The sequence below is a fragment of the Rhinatrema bivittatum genome, chromosome 3 (assembly GCF_901001135.1).
Source record: "Rhinatrema bivittatum chromosome 3, aRhiBiv1.1, whole genome shotgun sequence".
NCBI classification, from domain to species: domain Eukaryota; kingdom Metazoa; phylum Chordata; class Amphibia; order Gymnophiona; family Rhinatrematidae; genus Rhinatrema; species Rhinatrema bivittatum.
In genome coordinates this window covers 97,068,124-97,089,508 of record NC_042617.1, presented here as the reverse complement: position 1 = coordinate 97,089,508, position 21,385 = coordinate 97,068,124, and the positions used below count along the sequence as shown (strand labels likewise).

The 21,385-nt window shown below is 42.3% G+C and overlaps 1 protein-coding gene across 2 annotated transcripts in view; it reads right to left on the bottom strand.

Moving 5' to 3' along the window:
- PLCB1 (phospholipase C beta 1) overlaps positions 1-21,385 on the bottom strand; it is a 1,417,494-nt gene that overhangs the window by 411,357 nt on the left and 984,752 nt on the right. For both annotated transcript variants that reach the window (XM_029593506.1, XM_029593507.1), the window contains exons 13-14: positions 19,109-19,193; positions 13,644-13,821 (exon numbers count right to left, since the gene is read on the bottom strand). In XM_029593506.1, coding sequence (XP_029449366.1) covers positions 13,644-13,821; positions 19,109-19,193 — 263 coding nt within the window. The remainder of the gene's footprint in view (positions 1-13,643; positions 13,822-19,108; positions 19,194-21,385) is intronic.

Here is a 21,385-nt window from a genome sequence, read left to right as displayed (position 1 = left end):
GTGCTGGCAGCTTGCCGGCACGCGATCCTCCGATACAGCGGCAAATGGCTGCTGTGCCGGAGGCCTCTGGCCCCTCCCCTGGACTGCCCCGCCCCTGCCACTGGATTTATGCACATAGAGCTTTGAAAATCCGGCCCTTAGGGTTCTATTTGGAAATACAGGTACTTTTCAAAAGGATTTATGCACATAAAACTGAAGCTTATGTGCATAGCTGGACTTTACATGTGTAATACCTTTGAAATTTCACTGAATATTCAAAGGTTTTTATGCATGTAAATGGACTTTATGGGGCGGATTTTAAGAGCCCTGCTCGCCTAAATCCGCCTAAATCCGGGCGGATTTAGGCGAGCAGGACCCTGCGTGCCGGTGCGCCTATTTTACATAGGCCTACCGGCGCGCGCAGAGCCCCGGGACTCGCGTAAGTCCCGGGGTTTTCAGAGGGGGGTGTGTCGGCGGGCGGGCCCGATCCGCGCAGCGTTTTCGGGGCGTGTCGGGAGAGTTTAGGGGGCGGGCCCGGGGGCGTGGTTACGGCCCGGGGCGGGCCGGGGGCGTGGCCGCCCCCAGGTCGCATCCCAGCACACTAGCGGCCCGCTGGAGCGCGGGGATTTACGTCTCCCTCCGGGAGGCGTAAATCCCCCGACAAAGGTAAGGGGGGTTTAGACAGGGCTGGCGGGTGGGTTAGGTAGGGGAAAGGAGGGGAAGGTGAGGGGAGGGCAAAAGAAAGTTCCCTCCGAGGCCGCTCCGAAATCGGAGCGGCCTCGGAGGGAACGGAGGTAGGCTGTGCGGCTCGGCGCGCCCCGGCTATACAGAATTGATAGCCTTGCGCGCGCCGATCCCAAATTTTAGCGGATACGCGCGTATCTACTAAAATCCAGCGTACTTTTGTTTGCGCCTGATGCGCCAACAAAAGTACGCCAAATCGCGCTATTTGAAAATCTACCCCTATGCGCATAAATGGGCTTTTGAAAATTGCTACAATATATACTTCTTTTATGTAACTCCTTTGAAAATGTGTAACTAGCTTTCAAGAGCATTTCTCCTTTAACAAGTCTGAAAATAATTCAGGCATAAAGTTGTCTGAATATGCAAGCAAACTGCAATCACAAATATATTAATTTAGTGCAATGAAAAGTTATCACCTACAACTTATTTATTGATTTTCTTCTCCAAGTAGAGTAAAAGGGCAACCACACTTCTTGGGTTCTATTTACAAAGGGATTGATATTTCAAAAGATTTACATGATTAAAATTGGGTTTCAGCTTGCTCATTCTTTGCTTTTTAATACACGGACCCTTCAACTGGGTATTATTTTGAGGGTAAAATTGCTCTCTATATAAATTTAGCTGCACATAGGGAGGGGAATTTTCAAACTGTCTACATAGGGTTAAAGCACATAGGTCTGCTTTGAAAATTCATGGATATCTGCAGTATATGGGCCTGATCTTCAAAAGCATTTTCACGCTTAAAAATGGGTTTTACACATGTAATGGCACTTTACCAGTGTAAGTAGGCTTTTGAAAATTGCTTCAATATATGCTATTGAATTGTCCATAGGATATACCTGCATAAGTGCGCTTTATGCACAGAAATGGCTTTTGAAAATTGCTATGATAATAACATTTCCACACATAACTCCTTTGAAAATTCACTTGTGCGCACATCAATATTCAAGCACAAAGATACTCCTGCTCCCATGTTAGATTTTCTCTTGCTCGTGCATGTAGATTTATGTACATATATTTAAAAATCAAAAGTATGTATGTAAATTCTTCCCTGGCCCAACTCTGTCCCCTGCAACATCTCTTGTAAGTTCATATGAAAGTACGTGCTGTATATCTGCTAAGGAGTTAGCAATCTATTGTGGATCTGCTCCCCAAAAGGGGTGGCGCTAGCAATCTGATATCGATTAGCTCTTCCCGAGGGGAGGAGTAGCAATCTGTTATGGATCTGCTTCCCCAGAGGGGAGGAGTTAGCAGAGTGTTAGTAATCAGCTCCTCCAGAGGAGAGGGGTTAGCAACCTGATGTAGATCTGTTCCTCCAGAGAGGAGGAGTAGCAGTCTGTAATGGAGAATAGTCAGGAGTCCGATGTACTCCGTAGATGGAGTTAGTAATCTGTTGTGGGTTGGCTCCCCACAGAGTGGCAATCTGTTATGATACCACTCTAATAGTGTAAGGAACGAACACAATGTAAATTGGTGAATCCTTGGGCTGATGGCAGATGACCGCCCCCAGGAGGATATCCTGAGAGGGACCACGGGCTAGGCTAGAGTATGGAGACAAACATATATAGTTCTTTATTAGTCAGGAAGTAGAACCACCAGAGGTGGCAGTAGTGAACTGATGTGCACGGCAGGGCTGAAGTCCTTCAGATACTGGAATTGCAATCTCTGGATTGCTGAACTGTAGAGAGAGACTATAGGTAGTGAGTAGACGGGGTATGCTGGATACATAACCAGTAATAGATGATACACTCACAATTGTAGATATTGTAATGGCTTCTATGCAACACAGAGTCTTCAGTATATTCAGGAACAAGAGCCGTAGGCGAGTACTGGTCCCTATATGCAGTCTGGAATAAGAACTCACAATATCTGTGTATTACATGGCTTCTGGAATAGAAGAGAGTCTTTGGAGGGTCTTAGGAACATAGGCCCTCATGGAGCGAATACCGGTTCCTATCTGCAATCTGTAATAGTAATTCACAAGGTATAGGTAGGTGATAGCTTCTGAGATAGAAGAGAGTTTTTGAAGGGTTTTAGGAACATGGGCCCTCGTGGAGTGAGTACCGGTTCCTATCTGCAATCTGCAAATATAACTCACAATCTCTGTACCTGCGATAACGTCTTAGACAGACGAGAGTAGTCCCAAATCTGACCATATAATTGTGTGGTCAGATTTAGCTAGATATTTAGTGAACCTTTCAGATGAAGAAGCATTGCTGAATATCCAGCTGAAGATAACCATGCAAACTGAGACATTATCTTTAGCAGTACTTTGGCATTTAAATATTGACCACAAAGTTTTCTTCTTCTATCTCTGACAAAATGCTTTGGAAAACTGGGCCCTTCAAATTATTTGCAAAGTTTTCCATTTGCTCATGTAGCTATGTGGGAAAATGTTAAAGACGAAGGGCACAATCTGAACATCAGGTAAGAAGCTGCTCTGAGAATGTCCCAAGCTTCCTTGATTCCAATATTTTACAGTGAGAGGAAATAGGATCTCCATTCTTTGTCCTAGCCTGATCTGCTGTTTCTTAATGTCATGACTACTATTACTATTGGTATAAGGATTGGCATTAGCTCTAGTGCTGCTGGTTTCAAGAGGGCGAGTGTTTTTGCTCACATTGTGAACTGTTTTCAGTAGACAAGCTCAGATGCTACTAATGGAGTGCCATGAAGCAAGATGGAAAATTGCAGCTGAGAAAAAATAATCACATCGCTCACAAAGCTATAAGGTTACTTGAAGGCTATGCTGCTCATCTCTAATGGATTGTAATGGCCTTTCTGGTATACCAAAAATAGTCATTTCTCAGAGTTTTCTGATCTGAAAAGCCATGCTAGAACTGGGGTAGCGACCTCTGGTTCTAGAAAGACACAAACAGGCCAGGTTTTCAAGATATCCACAATGAATATGCATGAGATGGATCTGCATACAATGGAGATACATTCTTTGTGGATATTCTGGAGACCAGGCCTGTTTGTGGCTCTCGAGGACTGGAGTTGGCCACCCCTGTGATAGAGCATCCTTTTTCCTAACTACCAACTGGTGGGAAAGGAAGCAAGTGATATCAAACTTTATACTGAGCTGGTGTAGGTGACTGAAATATTAGCTTTGCATGATGTACGGAATTCTATAGGTTGTGAAAAGGTCCTGCAAGTTCCTTGCCAATTGAAGTTGTGCTTATCAACTAACAGAGCTATGGTCACAGCCTTTTGCTCTTGGGGATTTGTGCACAGTACCATCAAACTCATCAGTCTGTTTAGTATGGTATTCGATTCCCAACTCGTTGAGAATTATCTAGCATTATTTATACACACTTTAACTTGTGTCTCAGTCACTAATATCCTGAATAAGTCAGGGCTGGATCCTCCAAAATTTGAGACTCTTAAGAATTTCTGGCAGTTTTGGAAAGAAAAGCAATCAGATCCTGTGATAACAGAATGCAGCTGAGAGGTTATGTTAGGAAAGTAACATCTTTTCTTTCTATATGCCTTTTTAGGATGGCTCCATTTGAAGGGCCTGATTTATCAAGGTATTTTCCCATAGATACAGAACGGGAGAAAAGCCTTGGTGAATCAGGCAGTAAATTAGGTAATATTGCCATCAGCTTCATTGTAATATGCATGCCCCTCATTATCTCTTTCCTGGTATGAAGTTGCTTTGTTGTCATAATCAATATTTAGATGTAAATAGGCCAACTCACAATAAAAGCCAGCAATCTGACAACAGTGAGCCTATTAGCCCCTGCAGCTGGATGACTTCATTTGATAACTGAAGTTGTTATAAACTGGCTCAGAAACACTGCTCATGAAAGGATACTAAAAGGAAGTGTACCTGGTGTTTGATACTAAAATCACTATTGTGGACAGGGCTCGAAGTGCTTAGTAGTGGCTCCACGTGAAAATATTTAGCCAGTGTGTACATTTTTACCATTTGCTATTTTGTAGAGCCAAGTTTCTGAAGTAAAATGTCCCAGGTTCAAGAGTTGCCAAGTCACCCAGTTTTAGGATAGAGATTTTAGGACAGTCATGAATTTCTGAGAACACCATCCTGATGCTTTATGGGGCCTGCTGTAGAATCAGGGATTACAGATACCACACTGCTTTGGGATGTAAGTTCAAAAGCAAGACTGGCCAAAAAGTATCCCTCCTGGAACTGCAGGATCTGAAGGTAAGAGTCTGGGAAAACTACATTTAGTTGTCTTTGAGAAAGAAACCAACAGTTCCTTGTGCCTTCGTGCTTCCATATTAAGATCTACTTTCTCTTCACACCCCACCTGAATTTGGGGTTATCACATCCTTCTGTTTTCTCTTCTATACTATTTTTCCTTAGGTTAGCTTTTCGGCAAAGAGAATAGCATTAAAGGAGCATTCATGATGGCTCTACCCTGTGCAAGCTCTGAAAATCTTTCTAAAGGCCATGACATATATTTTACCTTTCTGCTGAATATCTCTCCAATATCTGCTTTTGATACAGATGCTATTAGGTTTTTTCCCATTAGTCATCCTTCAAAAGGTCACAAATAATTTGATGAATCAAGTCTTCACATAAGAAAGGAATCTAAATAACTTTTTTTTACTATTTAGCAAAGCCTTCATAGTCTCAGCAATGTCCTTTTGTGGATTACAAACTGGTTAAAAGACAGGAAACAGAGAGTAGGAATAAATGGTCAATTTTCTCAGTGGAGTGCCTCAGGGATCTGTACCTGGACCGGTGCTTTTCAATATATTTATGAATGATCTGTAAAGGAATATGATGCGTGAGGTAATCAAATTTGCAGATGATACAAAATTATTCAGAGGAGTTAAATCACAAGTGGATTGTGATACATTGCAGGAGGACCTTGCAAGACTGGAAGATTGAGCATCCAAATGGCAGATGAAATTTAATGTGGACTGTTAGGGAGCACTAGAAGAGCGGTCCCATTTCTGAGGAGATTGTGTCCCCTTGGACCTCGGCACGACCCCAGAGGACTCCAAGGCAGAACCGAAGCTGGTGAGACATGTCCGAGCCTGGGCTGAGACCAGGAAGCCAGGCCCCTGCCGACCTACAAAGCCTGAGTGAGGCCAACCACGCAAGGTTGGTCTCTGAGTGGTCTTCCGACTACTCTAAGCCCTTTCAGACCTGCCGCTGGGCACGGCAATGGCGGCTGACCGGAAAGGAGGTGAGGGCAGACGAAGGCTCTAGAACATGAAGACTGAGACGAAGAACTTGGAGACGTGAAGACACAGACGAGAAGCTTGGGACGTGAAGACTCAGGATCAAGGTTCAGGAACAAAGTCAAGTACTGGGTTGAGGCAGGGATGCAGCACACCCTACACAGCCCACCACAGGGCAGCCCCAAGGGACTGGTCATGGACCACGCTTGAGCGCGAAGCAGACTCCAGACGAATACATGAAAGATGAAGCCGGAACATGGTGAAGATTCAGTAGAAGCCTGTACCAAGGTGCGCCCTACACAGCTGCCCATGGCTGGTCACGGACCATGCTGAAATGGAACAGGTTCAGTCAGAGTCTTAGGCATGGACAGAGCAGCCTCAAGAACATTCGAGGGCCGGAATGAGAGTCGGGATGGAGGACCAAGACGAGACTTGGCTTCAAACATGATACACAGGACCAAGACAAGACTTGGCTTTAGGCAAGGGTGACCCTCTGGAGACTTGAACTGCAGACGAGAAGACAAGCACATGCCATGTGGTGACGAAACACGACATGGCACGCCAGGAGAGGTGACTATGAGGAACCAAGGGTTCAGGACATCAAAGTAGGAGCATCATGGAGCATTAGGAATGGATCATGGAACATCAGGAACCGATCATGAAACATCAGGAACAAGACGAAGGACATCCAGAAGAGACCAGGAACATAGAAACACAATGAGAGATCCCACAAAGAACGGGAAAATGCCAGCAGGAGTGAAGACAAGAAGTCCTTGGGAGGACTAAACCCTTGCAAAGGCACCAAAGGACTGAAAGATGGGCCCTTATAAAGGGCTGAAGATCAGGAAACGCCCAAGGTGGAGTCCAGGTGGGGCTCGGTGAATATCCGGCTGTGGGCCCTTTAAATCTACCTGGAAGACATGGCCCTGCCCCTTAGAGGAAGTAGGCAGGACCATGGACAGTGGCCATGCTGCTGCTGCATCGCTGGAGAGCAGGAGCTGGGCCGTGGAGCAGGCCCCAAAGCTGGAAGCGGCTCTCTGCCACTGAACAGACACCAAGGGTGGCTCCAGCCGCCAGGAAAGCCCGGGGACTGTGGCCTCCGGGCCGTGAAGATGGCGAAGGCGTCGACAGTGTCTCCAGCCACATTACAGCATGGTGGCAAGGCCTGCCGTGCAGGGAAGGGATGCCAAAGTCCACGGCACCTGTCATGGTGAAGGAAAACGTCGGCGCCTTTGTGCCGCAGAAGTAAGTGCCTGCTCACGGCAGGAACCACGAGCAGGAGTGTAACATGGACAAGTGCAAGGTGTTGCTTGTAGGGAAAAATAAGCCTTGCTGCAGTTACACGATGTTAGGTTCCATATTAGGAGCTACCACCCAGGAAAAAGATCTAGGCATCATAGAGGATAATACTTTGAAATCGTTGGCTCAGTGTGCTGCAGCAGTCAAAAAAGCAAACAGAATGTAAGGAATTATTAAGAAGGGAATGGTTAACAAAATAGAAAATGTCATAATGCCTCTGTATCACTCCATGGTGAGACTGCACCTTGAATATTGTGTCCAATTCTGGTCGCCGTGTCTCAAAAAAGATATGGTTACAATGTAGAAGGTACAGAGAAAGGCGACCAAAATGATAAAAGGGATGGAACAGTTTCCTATGAGGAAAGGTTGAAGAGCTTATGGCTGTTCAGCTTGGAGAAGAGACGGCTGAGGGGGGATATGATAGAGGTCTTTAAAATCATGAGAGGTCTTGAACGAGTAGATGTGAATTGGTTATTTATACTTTCGGATAATAGAAGGATTAGGGGGCACTCTATGAAGATAGCAAGTAGCACATTTAAGACTAATCGGAGAAAGTTCTTTTTCACTCAGCACACAATTAAGCTCTGGAATTTGTTGCCAGAGGGTATGGTTAGTGCAGTTAGTGATCTGGGTTTAAAAAAGGTTTGGATAAGTTCCTGGAGGAGGAGTCCATTAACTACTATTAATCAAATTGACTTAGGGAATGGCCTCTGCTATTACTGGCATCAGTAGCATGGGATCTTCTTAGTGTTTGGGTACTTGCCAAGTTCTTGTGGCCTGGATTGGCCTCTGTTGCAAACAGGATGCTGGGCTTGATGGAACCTTAGTCTGACCCAGCATGGCAATTTCTTATGTTCTTATGTTCTTAATGCCAATTAATGCTTCTCAACCTACAATCTTACCCAATTTGAATTTCATTATGGGTTGAGAATTGCAGATTGGTTGATACTGTTGTTTTTACAGATATAAAATATCAAAGCATTTGTTCAACTAACTTTTGGAACTGGCCAGACAAAGCATGGCATTTCAAAATTTCTTCTCATTACCCAGCTAAACTTTAGCCAGATAAAATGAGGCAGCTTGGGGACCATTCCAGGAGCATGGCTAAAATTTCTGGCTAGCACTGATATTTGGTGCCAGCCGGATAATATTATCTTGCTATCCCTAGATGGAAAAATTGCTTTCCTAACTAAAAATAATAACTACAACAAAATATAGCAGTCAGGCAGCAGCCACGTCCCACCCTTTCTTCCACTCCTCAATATCTTTATAAACTATAGTGTGGGCTGAGAGTCCCCCCTCCTATCCTCTAATATCTTTAAAAATTGTCAGACTGAGTGGGGCTAATTTTCCTCTCCCCCATCACCTTCTTTCAGAAATCTTTGGTCACAAACAGCCACACCACCCCCAAACTCTCAAAAGTGTCCCAAAGCAGATTGGGAGAAGGCGAGGCTCTTACCACCTCTTGCGCTGCAGAATACTAAGTGCCGGTATAGCTTACAGGTACCAGCACTTAGTATTAGCTTATTTACTTCATTCCCGGGTGAAGCAGCCAATTCCCATTCAGAACCAAATACTAGATCAGCATTGGCTGATTCCCTGTCAGTTAAGTACTGAATAGGGATTGGTCTCTTCACTGCTGTTTTGCTGAATTATATTGATTTTGCACTTGTTAATTTGTATGGATTTTGTATTTTGTTGATTGTAACATGCTTCGAGAGTCTTTGGGCAGTGAGGTGTTAAACAAGAATGCTTTTATTATTATTACATTCAAATCCATTTGTGTACATGTTCAAAATCTGATACTAAGAAAATGTACAATCATATGACATACTTCAGGCTATTGTCAAATCAATAATATCTATAACAAATAATGTTTAATTTACATTCTATTTGCATACCTAGGCTTTTATATCTTCTTAAATAATCTACACCTGCTTATGCTTTACATTTTCTGCATTGCTACTTCTTGGTCCCATCTTCACCTCTTCTAGTTTATAAAATCTGAAGGATTTGAAGTTGTTTCTTGTGCAAAGAAATGCTCAACAAGAAAGATTCTAATGCATTTTTTGACTGTTCTAGAGGACTTTTTATTCTGTACTTCTCATGCTGAAACATATCCTGCTTTTATCCTAAATACACTATGCAGTCATGCTGAATTGCATATATTCCATTGATGCTGGTGAAGTTGGATTCCCAGCTTCAGGGTCAGGTCAAGCCCATTCTTGTTCTGCTCCATTCAATCTGTGGAATTGTATCCCAGCTTTTCTTATGAAAACTATAAATATAATTAGCTAAATGCAAACTGGCAAAACAAGGACTCACTCACCTATCACTGGATGACCTAGAAGCACCTGGAAACCTTTCACTTGCCTAGTCCTTGGGAAAGCAGTATAGCTCATTGCAAGCAAAGGAGAATGAGGCCGATTAGGGTGGAAACATATAACGTCTAGAGCTATCACTCCAGGTGGGAGGCATCTAAGTAAGAAGACTGCAGAAGAACCTGCGTTATACAGCAGAAATGGGGCATTTCAGGGGTTACAAGAAGCTTATGCTAGCTTTATTTAAATATCCCCTGTACATGTCTTGGAGGCCCAAGTGTTTCAGGGAGATGAATTGTGGTAATCTGTGAAGTAACAGACCTGGGAAGAAAATAAAGATCCTGTTTAAATTGCCTTGCCATGTGGTTATTCACAGGTGATCTGTCAGATTATGCAGAGCAGGCAGGCAGTGACATGTTACAGCTGGGGGGAATAAGTATTAACCTAGATAGATTGTTGTGGGTGAAAATTGTCCCTTGCAGAGTGCATGAGCTCTTATAGCATGTGCACAAATGTTAGCTAAAGTAAGAGAGGTTTCCTGAGGAAGTAACCAGCATGTGCCCATTTGGATTTTCAAATGTATGCGTGCTGTTTTACCCATGATCAACTACCTATACAAACAGCAGGCGCCAATGTATTCAGACACTTTGCACACATGCAGCTTATACGAAATTTTCAAAGGGAAGCTACTTGGACAAGACACACACGTACAAAAGTGTGTATGTACCTTGTAACTCAGGCCATTACAAACTGTAGCCTTCTGGGGTAATTGTCAAAAGGATTGACATGTGTAAATGTTATCTATTACTGTAGCAATTTTCAAAAGTCATTTACCCATGTAAAGTGCACTTATGTGGGAAAATCCTATGGACAATTCAATGGCATATATTGAAGCAATTTTCAGAAGCCCACTTATACGGGTAAAGTGCATTTACACATGTAAAACCCAGTTTTATGCGTGTAAATGCTTTCTAAAATCAGGCCATTAATGTAATTGTAATGATGTTAATATTCTTTATGAGGGGACAGAAAGCACTGCAGAACACTTCAACTGTACAGCCTGTGTTACACATATCAAAACTGAGAAGTGGCAAATCAAATTGGCCAAATTTGAGCATTAGACAATAAAACAAAAACAAAAAAATCCCTGTACAAATCAAAATTTCTAATTTGATCAAACCCCAAGAGGTTGAACCTTAGTAAAAAAGCATGTGCTATTTCTTTTCTTTTCTTTTTTTTTTTTTTTTACTAGGAATTCCTTGAAAATGAGCTCAGCAGAAAAATAGCATGCATAGTTTTTTCTGTCAAGTTTTTAGATGTAGTAAAGGTTTTCGTGATATCATGTCTACAAAATGATTTTTACGCATAGTTTTTCTGTGCACTTACAGATAATAACCTGCTTTGCATATTTTGGCATTGCATTGCATTGAGAGTAAAACTACACATGAAATGTAGCTAAGTGCAAAACAACTAGCTAAATTGTTGTGCTAAAAGGGCAAATAGTGCTTTCCTTTTGCTCTTTTTTAGCTGCACAAAGCTTACTTTGCAAAATGTTGCTCCTTTTAGTATATCAACCTTGTTAGAAGCATTTTTATGAAATGGATATATAAGTACAAAAGAAGAATTATTTTGGAAGATCACTTTCTCAGTTTGCTAGTATTTTTGATGGCTAAATCCAGAATGACGACTGTCCTTAGCTGAGGACTTCTGACAGTACTTGCTAGCAATTCTTTGGCTGATGAACAGGAACTATCATTTCATTCTGGCCTCCACTGTCTTATAAACTATGCCTGGGGAGGGTGATTTTCAAATCATTTTTCCTGGGTAACTAAGCAGTTATCTTCGTAAAATTGGTGGCTGAAAGTTGCTTCCACCCCCTTCCCTGGGTGAAAGTACGTGCACCCTTTCACAGCTTTCACTGGTACTTCCCCTTGCATCATAATGGGGCAGCCCAGAGGCCAAGGAGAGCAGGACTGCCACGCAATCCACAGGGATTCCATTTTGAAATCCCCCTATATGTTTTATAAGGCTTGCTTTGCACCTGCTGTAGAACAGATGCAAAACCCGCAGGTGCAGAAGTGCCCACTCTGCCAGAAGTTTCCATTTGACAGGCTGGCCCTGTGAGCGAGACAGATCAGTTTAAAACTGCCCGCGAGGAGGGTCAATTGGCCTATCTGAACACTGTTCTCTTTTGCCTGGATGAAAGGTTTCTAGCTAAGCTGTAAAGAAGCATTACCATAAATACAGAGAATCTGAGTCAAATACATAGGGAGGACAATTTTAAAATGTATGCTTGGGCGCCCATACATGCATATGTAAGCAGCTTTATAATCAGCGCATATATGATGTATGGTTATAAAATATGCATAAATGTATGCCAGAACGTGTACACACATGTAAAATATGTGAGAATACATTTTTGCAATTATCCAGATAAGTTCTGATTTATCCGGCTAAGTGGTGGCAAAGCCACTTAAAATGCTACTTCTCTAGCTAAGTCAGATAGCTGGTTAAGTCCAAAAAGCTCTACTTACCAGGCTAAACCAGGCAGTCAGATGAGTAGCACTTTTTAGATTTATCCGGCTAACTTGGTCTGTCTGGTACTGGGAGAATGATATATAAAAATTCAAAATAGGTAGTGTTTTAAGACTTATCTGGCTAAGTAGTGGCTTTGCTGACATTTAGCTGGATAAATCAGATTTTATCCAGGTAAGTGCCACTACTTAGCTGAGTAACTCTGAATTTATTCAGATAAGTTTAGCAAAATCACTACTTAGCAGGATAAGTCAGAATTTAGATGGATAAGTGTCTGCAACTAATATACTGTACCTACATGTTTTTACTTCTCTCTTCATCACAGGTCTTATCCTACCAGAGCCCATTGCAATCTATTTATTCTTGGGTTTCTGGATGCTCTGTGAAAATGGAAGAGGGCATCTGGGCTGCATTATTGTGAAGAATGGGTGTCTTTGGGTCATAGGTCTTATTCTACCTGAGCCAACCAAACTAAATTAGCGGAGGCGTGGTTTACCTCCAACAATCTCTCCACTCTCTCCCTCCCCATATTCCAGCTGATTCCCTCTCCTAACTCCCATCTTCTCCAGCTGATCCTTTACCTCATTCTCCATGCCCCTTCAGAGGACCTCCTTCCTCAACTTCCACTTCTTTAGCTTATCCCCTCATACATTCTCCAGCTCCTCGCACCTTCCCAGTCCATCTTCTCTCTCATAAATGCCAGCCCTTTTCGCTTCCTCCCAGCTGAACCTGTCTCACCTCCAAGACATTTTTATAACCCCCAATTGAACCTCTTTCCTCCCCTCCCTCTCACCTCATTCCTCATCTCCTCTCTCATCTCTGAGCCTCCCCGCCAACTCTTCCTTCACATCCCGCAACTGATATTCTCTCACCCTCAGCTCCTCTCTTGGCTCCTCTCTTGCATTCCCCAGGACCTTTTATCAATCTCCCCACCACCTTCCACAGTCAATCCCTCTCCAACCCTTAAATCCTTCCTGCATCTGATCCTTCCTTTCATACAGCCCCTCCTCCAAACATCCCCTTGGTCAGGATCAGTGGTAATGTTTTCCTTTGGACCCTGGAACAAATGTGGATGGCAACTTGCAAGAAGAGAGGACAGGCTGATGACAGAAGCAACATTTTATTTTGAGTTGGTTCCATAGTGAGTGAGGAGAGAAGATCAGTGGCAATCTCCACTGGCCTGTGCAGACTCAACCTACCCATCCCCTCATGGCTGACCCATGTTGTTTACAAAGGATTTGGGTTAATATTTGCTTGGCTACAGCACAGCTGCCCCACAATTTCACAGTAATTATGCAGTTGTTCCTGCTTGTTGCTACTGCACAACAACATCAACAACATGAAGTGCAGGGGCAGATTGGCCTATTGGGGGATCGGGCATCCCCCGGTGGGCCGATCGCGCTAGTCACATGGTCTGCCGAGCAGGGCCGTGACAGAGACGCACTCGGCAGACCACGTGGCATCTCCTGGGCCGGCCTGGGCGGTGAATCCCCGGGCCGGTCTTCATCGGGAATCCGCCGCTGATGAAGTGTTGCCCATTTCTTCTACTTTATGAAACAATCACTCTTTTTTTTATGTATAGGAGAGCCTTCTGAATTACAGACATACCTGCTCCAGGAGATGAAGGTTCAAACACACTGGATGTGTCACTGCAAGTATTTGATGCTTGTTCTGAGAGCTTCTTCTTGGCACTCCCATCCGAGGACTTGTGTGATTTCTTTTTGTTTTTCACCAGGATTTTGTACATTAGGTCCATAGGGCTTGGCAGAGGAACTCCAGATTCAAGCTTTCATTAGAGAAAGATATATTATACAGTTATGCTACAGTATATTAGACTGAACTTCTAACACATAAAGTAAATTGTTTTTGAAAGATGACAGTACAGCTCTGTTTGGGGAGGGAGGGAGAGAGAGAAAGAAAGAGAGCAAGAGAGAGAGAGCGCACCAGTGTAGAGGCCAATATGTAAGATTACTATTTATACACTGTAAGAGGGGGCAGTTATAACTTGGGGTGAGATTTGGGGGGGGGGGTAGGTTTTGGGGGCAGTTTTACATACACAGAGAGGTACGAACAGCAATGTTGACATCACTGAATATTTTCTATCATTTGGAGTGATGAAAGGTTAAAGAGGAGTTGATTTGTACAATGTACTCTCTACCTAGCTTGATGCATTCTCTACATAGTTAAGAGTGCACCCTCTTACAGTGGTATAAATAGTAGAGTGACATATTGGTCCCTATAGAGGCTCGCTCTCTCTCTCTGCCATTTGCGATAAAAACCTTTTCGGTCAGTAATGCCCCTGCGGTGGATTAATCAAAGTGCATTGCAAAAAATAGCGCGGGTGTGATAAGTATATTGTGTGTTGTGGAAATTATCGATGCAATAGCAGGGAAATTATCCTAACCACACCCCCTTTTTTATCGCGGGCACTATTTCCACTATATTTATAGCATTTTGATGAATCTAGGGCTTAGAAAGAAATTTAGAAGACATGAAACAAAGTATAATTTGATGAAGAATATGTTAAGCACATAATTATCATAATGCATTACTATTTTTAGAAATGTATTACTTATTTTAAAAGATTTGTATCCTGCTTCTACATTGTTTGAAGTGGGTTACAAAATAAACATTCATTAACCATACAATAAATGAACAATAAACAAAGAAGAAAAAAATAAAATAAAAACAAAAACTTTGCTCAGGTACTCAAAGATCTATACCAATAGTATGATAAAATTTGGCATGCCAAATAATTGAGAGGTAATCAGGTTGTCAATGCTCTATATTGAAAGCATCATTAAGCATAAATGTCTTCAAGGATTTCTTAAATGTGGCTTTATCAGTCATCAATCTGATTTCTTCTGGGTCTGAGTTCTACAGTAGCAGTCCTGTCACTGAGACATCACACTTTCATATTTCTACAAGGTGAGCAATTATAAACCTAAAAAAGTTAAATCTTGTATAAAATGAGGTTAGTTATTATAGACAGAAATATGCATATTTAACAGATTACACTTTCAACAGTTCATTTTTTTAGGTAAAATTTCCATTTTGTACCCTGGGGTTCACAGTATTCTTTTAAAGGTTAATCATTTAATTGAGTTGTGATATATCTTATTATATATGGTTTGGTTTGATGCATGGAAAGGATTTCTTTTATGTATTTTATTCATTAACGGGCGGATTTTAAAAGCCCTGCTCGCGTAAATCCGCCCGGATTTATGCAAGCAGGGCCTTGCGCACCGGCGCGCCTATTTTCCATAGGCCGCCGGCGCGCGCAGAACCCTGGGACGCTCATAGGTCCCGGGGTTTTTGGAAGGGGGCGTGTTGGGGCGGGGCCGAACGGCGCGGCGTTTTGGGGGTGGGACGCGGCATTTCGGGGGCGGGCCCGGGGCATGGTTTCGGGCCGGGGTATTCTGGGGGCATGGCCGTGCCCTCCGGAACCGCCCCCGGGTCGGGTCTCGGCGCGCCAGCAGCTAGCAGCCTCCGGGAGGCATAAATCCATGGATAAAGGTAGGGGGGGTTCAGATAGGGCTGGGGGGTGGGTTAGGTAGAGGAAAGGAAGGGAAGGTGAGGGGAGGGTGAAAGAGAGTTCCCTCCGAGGCCGCTCCGATTTCGGAGAGGCCTCGGAGGGAACGGAGGAAGGCTGCGCGGCTCGGCGCACGCAAGGCTGCCGATTTTGGGCAGCCGGCGCGCGCCGATCCAGGATTTTAGAGGATACGCGCGGCTATGCACGTATCTTATAAAATCCAGCGTACTTTTGTTTGCGCCTGCTGCGATCGCGATCGCGCAGTTTTTAAAAATCTACCCCTAACTGTCATTTAATTCAGCAGACTCCACTATTTTCCAGGGCAACTATTACACATATCTTGTGTTGTTCGCAAAACTAAAGCTATTCAAGGACATCATTTTCAAAACTATGCAGATTGTTGCAAAGTCCACAGGTCCTTTTCGCCATGAACTATGCACCAGTTTTAGAAAGGAGAGTACTCACATATGGTCCCTTTAAAAAATGCCTAGGGAAAAGGTATCTGCAGAGATTTGCACTTCCTTTTTCTGCAGATGCTCTTCCCTGAAAAACAATGGGGCTGATGCAATATCGGGCATTCCACTTAGTGCGGTGGTGAGCGCGCAGTTGGACACACATTTTTAGCGCAAAAGGAACACCAATCCAATATCCAGATTAATGTGTCCATAATGTGTCCATAATAGGCCTTCCAGAGAGCATGGACAGATAGAAAAACAGACTATTTTAGGAAGGACACAGGGCTCCTGGAGAGCATGGACGGAGAGAGAAAGGCCTCCCAGAGAGCATGGACAGATAGAAAAAGAGACTATCATAAGAAGGACAAAGGCACAGTCCTCCCAGAGAGCATGGACAGAGAGAGAAAGGCCTCCCAGAGAGCATGGACAGATAGAAAAAGAGACTATCATAGGAAGGACAAAGACACAGGCCTCCCAGAGAACATGGGCAGAGAAAAATACAGACTATCATAGGAAGGACAAAGACACAGGCCTCCCAGAAAGCATGGACAGATATGAAAAAGGGAAGCAAAGGAACATAAGACAGGCAATCATTGAAATTACAATGGCTCCCCTGGAAGCAGGAAAAAGGCGGGCTTTAATGGTGCCAAAATCCAACCCTTTGGTGTACAAGAATTAGGTGTCCTTTAAAAAAAGGCTTGTTTACAGACGTTCTTTAATGGGTATTCTACCAATGTACAAGGGTTGGGCCCCACTAAAGTGATTTCCAGGGGCTGGAATGCAAGTTTGTTCAAGAACTGGATAAGAATGTTGGTGCCTGAAGGCTGACTGCCCATCATTCATAGCTTAAAATGCACATCCAGGAATTGGACATCTATATGGATGTTCTACAGATCGACATCTGATAACTGAGCATCGGTAACTCATTAAAGGATTGATGTCCGAGACTTGGGCGTCACTAAATTGATTTCCAGGGACCAGAATATAAAGGCACTGAAAAAAGTTAGATAAGAATGTATGGTGGATAGGCGGCTCCAGGCACTAAAAAACATTCTTATCTACTTTTTTCAGTATCCTTGCATCCCGGCCCCTTGATATCAATTGAGCAACACCCAATTGTTGGACGGCAGTCCTTCAAAGTGTTATACATGCTCAATTATCAGACATTGATCGATAAAATGAACACAAACGGGGTCTTTTCTTTGGGCATCCAATTCTTACATGTCCTTTTTAAGCAGTGAATGGTAGGCAGATGGATACCCAGGAATCAGACGTCGATAAAAAGACCCCATTTGTGGATGCTTTCAAGGATGTCCAATTCTCCTCCATGCCGACAAAAGTAAAATAAAATATGAAAAAACATTTAATATGAAAAAACATTTAAATAAGCAGAAAGCAAAAAATATGAAAAAACATTTAAATAAGCAGAAAGCAACCAAAACGAAGAAAATGAATAAATTAAAGCAGAAATTGCATGAATTCAAGGGACCAGTTTGCACCAGTCTGTGGCCAATTCAGGTCCAATTGAACTCAGTACAAAAGGAAAGTTTGCCTCGTGGCAGTGAATTATATATCCTGCAGATAGGATTATGACGCATATGCTGATGTCATAGTGAGGGAGCAAAGTCGGTTTCAAATATTGCTTTTTTAAATTAAAATATTACTTTTGTAATCGAAACAATTGTATTACAGTTGACAAAAGCCTTTTTGACAGGTATACGCAGAAACAGATTGCACTTGCGATGAATATTGGACATCCAATACAATAGAATGAATGGCTCTAAGAACACTCTGTTTTGAACTATGTGAGCTTTTTTCATGTGCTTTTCATTTTTGATGCATTTAAATATTGCATGCGTATTACTGACGAGGAATTGTGTGTTAAAACAGCATGCGTCCCTAATGAACGCATTTTCTTTGTGCGTCTTTTATTGCATCGGCCCCAGTATATCCATAGAGAATCCAAAATCACACACAGTGTTGCTTGCCCAGATTTAATCCTGCCTCTGAACTCACTTTTCCTGCACCTTGTTGATCCTTGAGCATAATTTTACTCACATAGGATGGACAATTTTCTGATATCCCTTTCATCTGGGTAAAAAGTTTATGAAGCTTGCCTTCCAAATATTTGCATTTTTGTATTTTATAGTAATTCATTATGACATCATAATCTCCAGATCAGTTGCCCTAAAGGCAAGTGACAAAAATCTACATTAAAATCAAAACATATTTTCAATTCTTAGCAGAAGAATGTGAATGCATCAGCTCACGCCGAGGGATGCGTCTGTTTTATAACTTGTGCTCATATATGCACTTGTGCTCATATATGCACACGTTCTAAAATAGCTTAGCCATGCACACATGTGTGCCAAATTTTAAATGGGTGCACACATGTGCGTGCAAATACTGCTTCTACCTCTTAAATCAGGAGATTTTAAAAGGGGCGCACACTGGCGCTATTCCTAATTTACCAGGTCATCCCCTGTTCACCCAGTTAAAAGATAGGTCCTGCAAGCCACCTGTTTAATAGCCTTTACTCCCCCCAGTTATCCCTTAAAACCCCACAGATCTGCCTATTTTTCTTGAATTTTTTAACTTACACATCATCCATAGAAGAAGTAAAGTTATGCAGCAGGGGGCATCAGCACATACTGGGTCATCTCTGGTTCATGCCCTGAAATGCCCATGCCCTGCCCAGACCATGCCCACTCCCAAACCCCATTTTGAAAACTTTATAGATGTGCGCGCTGTGGGAGAATCATGCGTTTCTTGCCTGCTTTTAAAATTTACCTGTAAGGGTTGATTCAACATATTTGAGTGCCTTTTGGCTTTATTTTCTGACAAAGACCACATTTTCCAGTCACCAGTTGTGCATATATTCTGAATAGTCCAGAGATAATTGTAAAGTTTTACGACCTCATAAACCTCAAACTGTTCAATTCAATTAGCTGATTCGTGATTTATATGCACACAACACCTATGGGTGGGATATTTACTGCTAGAGTGAATCCCATAAATATGTACAAATAATCTAGCTGATAAGCATATCCGACATGTATTACCATAGAAATGAAAAACAAGCTTACAGGGTACTTTTCCAGTGGATCTGTAAGTAGACCATCACCAAATATTAACTTGCAGTATTCTGCCATCTTGGCTTGCTGTTTTGGTCTAAGGAAAGAAAGAAAAATAATGACCTGGGCTTGTTCAAAACATAAACAGAAAGCTGCAACAGCCCTGTAAGTCCTCATACCTCTTTGGTAGGTGAAGCTATAATTCTTTGACTGTCATTCTGAGCCCTTCACAATGATCTAAATGCACTAGAGTTTTATCCTGACTTCTTTGACAACTCTCATCACAGGCACAGTATACCAGAAATAAAAAGATAAATGATCTCATCATTTCAAAGTCATATTTCCAATAGTAGGACATTCACATCCACTTAAATGGGCATGTCAGCACTATGGACCACAAACACCCAGTTATGTCATTTCTCTTTTGAATTTTAAATAGTTTCTGTCCTTTCACATGATCAAAAAGCATTTTAAAGGACTCATTCTAGTGTATAAAGTCATGTCCTAAAATTTAACTCTTGGCTGCATTACTGTATAATTATCTGGCTGTATCGGCTCAATTTACTGAATAAAACTACTTTTCTTACAAGCTTTGATTCTGGACAGTAAAAATGAATTATTCATCTGATTAACATATGTCTGTCACACAATGAGTTACAATCATTTTAGAATAACTAACATGTTGCTCCATGACATTAACTCAGAAGATAGCACATTCTGTGCTATGTATTTTAATTTTATTGTTATTGTGAAGCAAACACAATCCTGCAGCTTTAATCTCTAGGAGTAGCCTAATAGAGCATTGGGCTGATACCCAGGGAAGCCAGGATTCAAATCCCACTTCTCCCACTAACATTTCTTGTGACTTTTGGCAAATCACGTCATCCTCCATTGCCACAGGTACAAATAGTTTATAAGCCCCTCTAAGGCAGGGAAGTTTCTACTACCGTATACCAGATTGAAATTTGCATTGAGCTGAGATTTGGAAAGGTATATTATCATCATGGTCAATTTAATTGTCTTTGGCAAATGATTTGGCTAGCCTCACATGCTTTACGGATGGAAGATCGATCAGATTATGGTGGGAAGAATGCAAGGGCAAGATGGCTGATAGATTTTTAAAACTGAATTTTGCCAGAGTGGAGCCAAGCAATCAACTGCTTTGAAGATGGTAAGATGGTAGTTAGGATTTTAATTTTGACTCTCCATTGAAAAGGAAGTCACTGCAGTGCAATCTAAACAAGATGGGTGTGATATGTTCGCACAATGGAACACCAGTTACCATTTGAGCAGTTGCATTCTGTACTAGTTGAGGAATAAGAGCGGCCTAAATACAAGGAGTTACAATAATCAATGGAGGAGATTATCAAAGTTTGCACTACAGCTGAGAAGTCATCTTCATTAAATAATTGTTTAAAGTTTCACAATACGCACAATTTGAAAAAAGGGTTAATGGATGACTTAATTTGAAACCAAAGAGATAATCCGGGGTCAATAAGTACCTCTAGGCACCGGACCTGTTGTGGCACGGGTATATTAACACCATCAAAAACAAGTGAAATATCTGTGTCAAAGTTAAGAAAGTGGACCAGCAGAATGATCTTCACTTTTTTTTAAATTCAAGGCTAACTTCTTACAGGTCAACCAAATCTTAATGGAAGGGGGACAGTGTGAGACCTTCTTTAAACCATTTTCAATAGTAATGGTAATAAACAAATAAAACTGGACACCATTTGCACAAAGTTTATAGCAGCAACCCCCTCCCCTCCAATTTAGCAGGACCTTGAGAAATGCAGATGTTGAACAATATTGACAACTGGGCAGAGCCCCATGGAATACCGATGTGTAGGGCAAAAGAAGATGACCTAGAGGAGCCTATAGAAATCCTCCTTCTTTTCAAGAGCTTTTAAAACTCTTTTCTTTCATACAGAGCTTAAGAAAAGACCAGCTTTCTCTGTGAAATCCAACAGGGAAAATGTAGATGCTCAGACCTTTCAGTGGGAGGATGTTAGCGTGACTTGCTCCAGGTGCTAGCTGTAAGCTAGTTTAAAAAAAAAAAAAAAAAAAAGCTTCACCTTGATTGGTCTTACGTCTTTCTACTGTCTACGTCTCCCACCTCAGCTCTGGCTAGACTATTACCTCACTGGCATTGCTTGGTTGCTATGGTCACTTTCAGGAGAAATCCACCAGCCTCCCTGCTGTAGTTTTACATCCATCATTGACTTGAATGGGAAATATAATGAATGTAATGAACATTTTCATTCATTTTCATGGGATCATCCATTTGTT